At 37.1% G+C, this 6,782-nt stretch overlaps 1 protein-coding gene across 2 annotated transcripts; it reads left to right on the top strand.

The window, feature by feature from the left end:
- The first annotated feature begins 879 nt into the window (after window positions 1-879).
- On the top strand, window positions 880-4,473 carry BME3 (Plant-specific GATA-type zinc finger transcription factor family protein). Of its 2 annotated transcripts, none has more exons than XM_021440177.1 (4): window positions 880-1,152; window positions 1,950-2,028; window positions 2,470-2,737; window positions 3,180-4,473. In XM_021440177.1, the coding sequence occupies exons 3-4, from the start codon at window positions 2,498-2,500 to the stop codon at window positions 3,963-3,965; spliced, it is 1,026 nt and encodes a 341-aa protein (XP_021295852.1). In that variant the 5' UTR covers window positions 880-1,152; window positions 1,950-2,028; window positions 2,470-2,497; the 3' UTR covers window positions 3,966-4,473. The 2 variants fall into 2 exon arrangements, with proteins under 2 accessions (XP_021295852.1, XP_021295853.1); XM_021440178.2 differs by lacking the exon at window positions 880-1,152 and adding an exon at window positions 1,215-1,481.
- Window positions 4,474-6,782: the final 2,309 nt, after the last annotated feature.

Raw genomic sequence — 6,782 nt, 5'->3', positions numbered from 1 at the left:
TGTATCCAATCCAATGTGCCTGATGCACTCTCTAGGGCAAATAAAATAAATAATATTATTAAAGGCTTATTCAACTCTCATTATCTCCATGAAACGTAATGCAATTAAATACAAACCGTATTACATAAGTTGAAATTAAAAGGATTTAATTCAATGCCATCACCTCAATTAATTTACATTTATTCAAATTGGTTAGACAAATGCAGCAAAAAGCACACATAATCACAAAAATGCTATTAACGGAGAGCCGAAGAAGCTTCTTTTGCCTTTGCCTCTATCCGGTAACCAGACGCTTCGTACTAGTTTTTGGGGGTAAAAGTTCATTCTCATTTGATTTGATTGATCATATTAAGCTTAAGTATATCGATTTTTTTAATTAATTATATAATATAAATAATTAATTATAATTATTTTTTTAATTTCACGGCCATATGTGAAAGCTTAATGCCGAGAACAACCGCGTTAGGTTATTTGACAACCCGGAAGAAGGAATAGCTGTATATTTATTGGGAAATGGGTGGCAAATCTAATCCACTAGGCATGTGAAAACCAAGTGGAGGGTAAAATCCCACGCGTCATTTTTAAGTGCCACGTCAATAAACCCAATGGAAGAACGCCACGTCAGTAATGTACGACGTACGTGATCCAGACTCCCATCTCTACGCGTGAACTAGTTTTCTTTTGTTATTGACTTTTTATTTGTTTGCCATCTAAGGCGGTTAAAAAAAATGTAAAAAATATATAAAAAAAAGGAAAAAATTCCTGTGTCAGGTTAAAATATTCTGACAAAAAAGAAAAAAAAAAGGTATCTTATCTTCTTCCGCTGTGTATAAAATCCAGCCTTTGGCCTCCGACCTCTCTTCACCCAAATTTGAGTGTGAAAAAAATTTTGAAAACTTGGGAAAAAGCATAGAGGAAGGGTGGGACCCAAAGGGGGTAATCAGGGAGAGAGAGAAGACTTCAACATCAAGACAGAGGAGAAGGAGAGTAAAAGACAGCTAGCAATGAAGGAGGAGGCGCACCTACCATAAACCCTTCAATCCCTGCTTCCTCTCCTTTTTAGCCTCTGTTTTCTACCTCTCTCTCCTTTCAAAACTTTCCCATTTCTCTCTCTCTCTCTCTCTCTCTCTCCTTCTTTCTTCTCTTATCAAGGTATTGTTGTTCAAAGCCATTGCTTTTACTACTGCATACATGCTTCTTCTCTCACTATAACTTAATCAAAACATGAAGAGGGTTTGAACTTGTTTGGATTGCTAGGTAGCTGATATTTTCATTCTTTTTTCGGGTTTTTGGACTTGGGTTTTTCGTACGGGGGACAGTTTTTTGGGATTCACAATCAAAGTTTTTGTCTTTGGGCGGGAATTGTAGTTTTTGAGTTCGAGTTTAGTATTTGTCAGTGAGTTCTTCGTCTTTTGAACATCTGGACTGGTGTTACATTGAAAATTTCAGTGTCGGCAGGGAGTACGATTATAGAATTATAGGTTCGAGACGCATTTTTTCCCCTTTTCATCAAGAATACACTGTTTGGTAGCTGAGAAAGTGTAGGAAATGAGAGGGATTTGAACTGAATTGGAGAACTAAAGTTTTTTCATTATTTCAGTATTCCAAGTGGAAACCCCAATTCTGAACTAAAGCCAACTTCTCCAAAAATTTTTTTTTACTGAATTGGGTTCTCATTTTGTCTTACCAATTAAGCAAAAGGAAATCATATTCTCAAAATTCAATTCCTTTGTTCCGTCACTTTTCTTGGGGAACAAACAGAGTAATGTAATAAAAAAAGTACAAATTAAAACGATTCCCTGTTGGTTTTGGTTTTTCTGGAACACTGAAACAAAAGAAAAGCTTCTGCTGCATTCTTTTTCAAATACAAATAGCATTGTATTATTATTTCAGCTACCAAAGTAGTCTTATGTACTAACAATTTCACTTTTTGTTAACTCTTCTTGTAGGTTTCTCAAGCGAAATTCTCCTCATTTTCGTAGAAATTATCGCGTCTTCCCCGAAAGTTTTTGCTTATCAGTAACAGAGGTTTGCTTCAGAATCCCTTTGTCTTCTTTTTTGTTTTTTCCTTCAAATTTTGAAAAAAAAAGAAAGAATAATCCCCTGTTTGGGAAATAAACAAATGTCAGCTTCCCTTGGACCACCTTGCACCAATTTACTTTGGAAGCTTTCATCCACCTTCCCTTTGCAAACAAAAAAAAACCGACATTTTCCGTCAAAATTTACAGGTACTCCCAATTGGGAGTAACCCAAATTTGAAATTTCAATTTTCAAACAAATAAATCCATAGTGAGTTTCAAAAGGAAGTTACTTACGGTATGTCACTAAAGCTCTTTCAAAGCTGGCGCTTGATACTAACATGCGCCACACGGCTCAATCAATTCATCACTGCCCACTTGCTTTATATACTCGTTGTAGACATTCACATGCAAAACTAATAAATTTACGTTTTCTTTTTCTTTTTTGCAGGTTTATTTTATTTTATATCAAAGAAAAAATGATTGGGCCAACGAACTTCATCGATGAGATAGATTGCGGCAGCTTCTTCGACCACATAGACGACCTCCTCGACTTCCCTAACGAGGATGTGGAGGCTGGTTTATCCGCCTCCGACTCCGCCGTCAACGCCGCCGCTTTTCCCAGCATTTGGACAACTCATTCCGAGTCATTGCCTTGTTCTGACTCTGTTTTTTCCAACAACAGTGCTTCGGACCTCTCCGCGGAACTCTCTGTTCCGGTTAGTATCAGTTTCTTCCCTGATTTTGTTTCCAATAATGACGTCATAAGTGTCACTTATTTTTTGGGGGTGGTTTTTCTGGACTTTAGCAAATTAACTTTTGTGGGGTCTTTGTGAATAGCGGGATTTTGAATAATAATTTTAATTATATTTAATTATTCGTTAAGGTTTGATATGGATTGTCGGCTACGTGGGTGGAAATGTGGAATCCACCCCATAGTTTTGCATTATTTAGTGGCATAATTATTGCTTCAGTCATGGAAGTCACGTGATGTGCTGTCTGATTAGTTATACATGCTTAGGTGGCAAATATGAAAGATTTTCTTATTATTATTTATTAAAAGGAAAAAAAGTCACAATTGATCTTATGTTAGCCTGGAATTTTAAGGATTTCAAATGCTTTTGATTTCAAGTATTGACCCTGATTACTGTTTGGTTGCAGTATGAGGACATTGTTCAATTGGAATGGTTGTCAAACTTTGTGGATGATTCTCAATGTGGAGCAAGCTTGACTATTAAGAAAGAAGAGTCCTCTTCCATTACTAAGGACTCATCCCAGCATCAGTTCCAGACTTCCAGTCCGGTTTCTGTTCTCGAGAGCAGCAGCTCCTGCTCAGGAGAGAAGACATTGCCTCGCAGTCCTGAGATGGCTGCCCCTGGGAGGCGTGGACGTGCTCGTAGCAAACGTCCCCGCCCTACCACCTTCAATCCTCGTCCCGCGATTCAGCTTATCTCCCCTACTTCATCTGTCAATGAGAATGACATCCCTCAGCCGTTTGTTGTCCCCAAGGCGCCTTCTGACTCTGAGAATTATGCTGAGTCGCGGCTCTTGATCAAGATTCCTAGGCAAGTTAATCCCGAACATAAGAAGAAAAAGAAGATCAAGTTGTCACTTCCAGCTGCTCCTGCAGATAATAATCAAAATTCAGCAGGGCAAGCGGTTAGGAAATGTATGCACTGTGAGATAACAAAGACACCACAATGGAGGGCAGGGCCAATGGGGCCAAAAACACTTTGCAATGCTTGTGGCGTGCGGTACAAGTCAGGCAGGCTCTTCCCTGAGTACCGGCCTGCAGCAAGTCCAACATTTGTTCCCTCATTGCACTCCAATTCGCATAAGAAGGTGCTCGAGATGCGAAACAAAGTTGGTGTAGCACCAACAACAATGGTCACCAGTTCACCAGAGTTGATTCCCAATAAAAGCAACCCAGCGTTGGATTTTATGTGAGGGAGGGTGTGGGGAATTGTTGAATCCCTATTGCTGGGATAAACTCTCCTCTCTGTTTCCCTCCCTCTCTCTCTCTCTCTTTAGCCCTTGTGTTATTCTCTTACTGTTATTTTATCTCTTTGTTCATTGTTTTTTTGTACAGGGTTGGAATGGGGGAATAGGAGCAATAGATGACCAATATTTTTAGATAGTAGAGAGGGGTTGTAATGAGAGAACTGAGAAAAAAAGGGTAGAGAACATGGAAGCTTAAGGGTAGCAAGAGTTGTAGGTTTAGTACTGAGTAAGCCTTTAAAGGTCATTAGTTATTTGAGTCTGTGTTGTTTTCCTTTTTTTTTTTTTGCATTCTTTCTTTCTATTTTTCTATCTTCTTCCTCCTCATGGGAATTCTTTTTGCAGTTTATTTGTTAGTAGAAATCAAAGTTTCTGAGGTGAGTAATGGAATTTGAGAACTTGTTATTTTCAGTTGAAAAGAAATATGCTTCTCCTATATAGGAGCATCACTTCTTCAGTTTTTCCTTCCATTCTACACATTCCACCATTAATGCTGCTACTTTTTTGCTTGTTTCTTCAATAGCAATTAACATTCAGCTCTCCCCCAACTGCTGTCATGACCACGAAAATACAATTGGAAGCTTGTTTGGAACTCCATCAAAGCTTGCTAATGGGTAATTGAACTTCTACTAAAAAAAAAAAAACCCATTTTGAGGAAAACATTAAGGGTTGGTGATAAGGAGACATGGTGGAAGAAGATTGTTTGAAGTGTGTGAGGAGGTTTCATCATATGTTTTCTTTTGAGTGATAAAGACCCAAAAATCAGAAAGCAAATGAATGATTTTATGTCACACTTTACAATCTTGAGTTTGAAGCAAAAGTAGGCTTGCCATAGATATCATGGTTGATGAACCAAACTGAGCAAATCCCTTATATTTTAAGTTATGGAAATGTTGCAGGAGAATTGAGCTTTGTTTCGAAAACAAATCCCCCTTGAGCCTTCACCTTTTTACAAGCTAATTTGGTTAGATAGTCAAAATCAATGTAATCATGCGTAAGGTTGTTATGAAGCATTTGGCAGTGTGTCCCAATCCTCCTAATATCTGACTCAACTCTACCAACCATTAAAAAGTTTTCAACTCCATTACAGGTAATGATTAGTGTTACAAAGCATATAAGAAACCAAAGATTAAAATTAAAAATCAATGATAGCAGTTAACTTTCATTATTCTAAAGTTGATTGGACTTCTAATCATACGGTCTGATACTTCTGGGGGGCATGTTTTAAGTAATGCTTTGATTGTGAACAGTTTTGCCAAGAGGGACAGTGAAAGGACAATACACCACAAGTGAGAATTGTGTCAATCTCATTGTCAATTCCATCACCAACCAGCAAACAAAAAAAATTGCCTCAACAACCCGAATATTTGCTCCATCAAACTCAATCCAGGTTGGGATTGTCTTGAGAGAAAGATCAATTTTAGTTGTCAGTCAAGGACGGATTGAAGGTGGTGTTCAATTTTATATTAAAAATAATTAATTTTTATTTCAAATCAAATCATTAATTCGATATATTGCAGTTTAAGCTTTCTTAGATGGATTTTGTTTTCTCAAACAAATCCAAGCTAGGGAAAGTCCAAAGAGGCATTCTACATGGGAAGACGAGGGCCCAGATTAGGTTCGAGCTACTAACCAAATAGTTCATGCCAAACCCAAAGTAATATAATTACAAGAAAACACCAATATGTTTTGTTGCATGTGTGGACACTGATATGAACCAATTTGAAATTTATGCTCAGAAAATCAGGTAATATTCAAGGTAAGAAAAGAATAATGAAGTTGGTAAGCAGAAATGTTCCCAAATTTGTCCATACAAGTATGATTCCTAGTATAAAAAAAAAAAGAAAAAAGTTGGTCCCCATAAGGCTTATAAGCCATTGGCCAGTAGTCCTGGATTCCCTTCATTCTGTACTCAAGCCTTAATGGCTATTGCAATCAAAGTAGGTGAGTGAAACTTAAGAAATAAAAAAAATATTTTGATTGAAGGGTTTTTATTAAGTTTAATAGGATGGTAAACTGCTAAAGTTAAGACCCATTGTTTTATTTAAAGGGCATGGCTAGACCTAATGTCGGCCACATAACTGGGCTTGGCTGAGCTGTGGCTGTGAGGTTTTTAAATGTGTAGAACCCAGACAAGGTTAACAATTTGAAAGGGTATTATACAAAATTATTTGCAGATTATAATGCAAAGGCAAGATTCTACCTTTTCCATGTCTGTCTAGGAAAGCAAGCTACTAACGGTTAAAGACTATATGAAGATTAGAAAAATTACAACTTAATTTTGTATTATATGAGTTTAACTGAGTTTGATGTCATGAATACACTCTGTAATTAAGTGATAGTGGGTAAATGTTATACATTGGCGGTGTATAAAATGTAATCCCTAAATATTACTAGTAGTTTTAACATTGTCAAGGATAACTTGGAGTAGTCAAAGTCAAGCACATAGCCCAAAACTGAGTCCAAAAATTGATGATTGTGTTTGGCAAATTTGGACCAAAGCTCAAACAAAGTCCAAAATAAGTTTTATAGGCTTAAAATCCCAAATTCGCAATGATCTACTTACACTTGTCGATAGAAACCAATGACAAATTGGGTCAATCCGCACCAAGTTACATAGCCAACCAAGGTTGAATTCTTAACCAATTATCTCCTTCATGAATGTGTGTGGGAGTGTTGATTAAGTCAGTTGGGATAAGGCAAGCGTAAGCTGTGATTTTAGATTAGTTTTACTTCATATAATGATATAAATTTGTTGAAACATAG

Source organism: Theobroma umbraticum, unplaced genomic scaffold, assembly GCF_002168275.2.
Source record: "Theobroma umbraticum cultivar Fairchild unplaced genomic scaffold, ASM216827v3 scaffold_81.0, whole genome shotgun sequence".
Lineage (NCBI taxonomy): Eukaryota > Viridiplantae > Streptophyta > Magnoliopsida > Malvales > Malvaceae > Theobroma > Theobroma umbraticum.
This window is presented reverse-complemented; position numbering and strand designations above follow the sequence as displayed.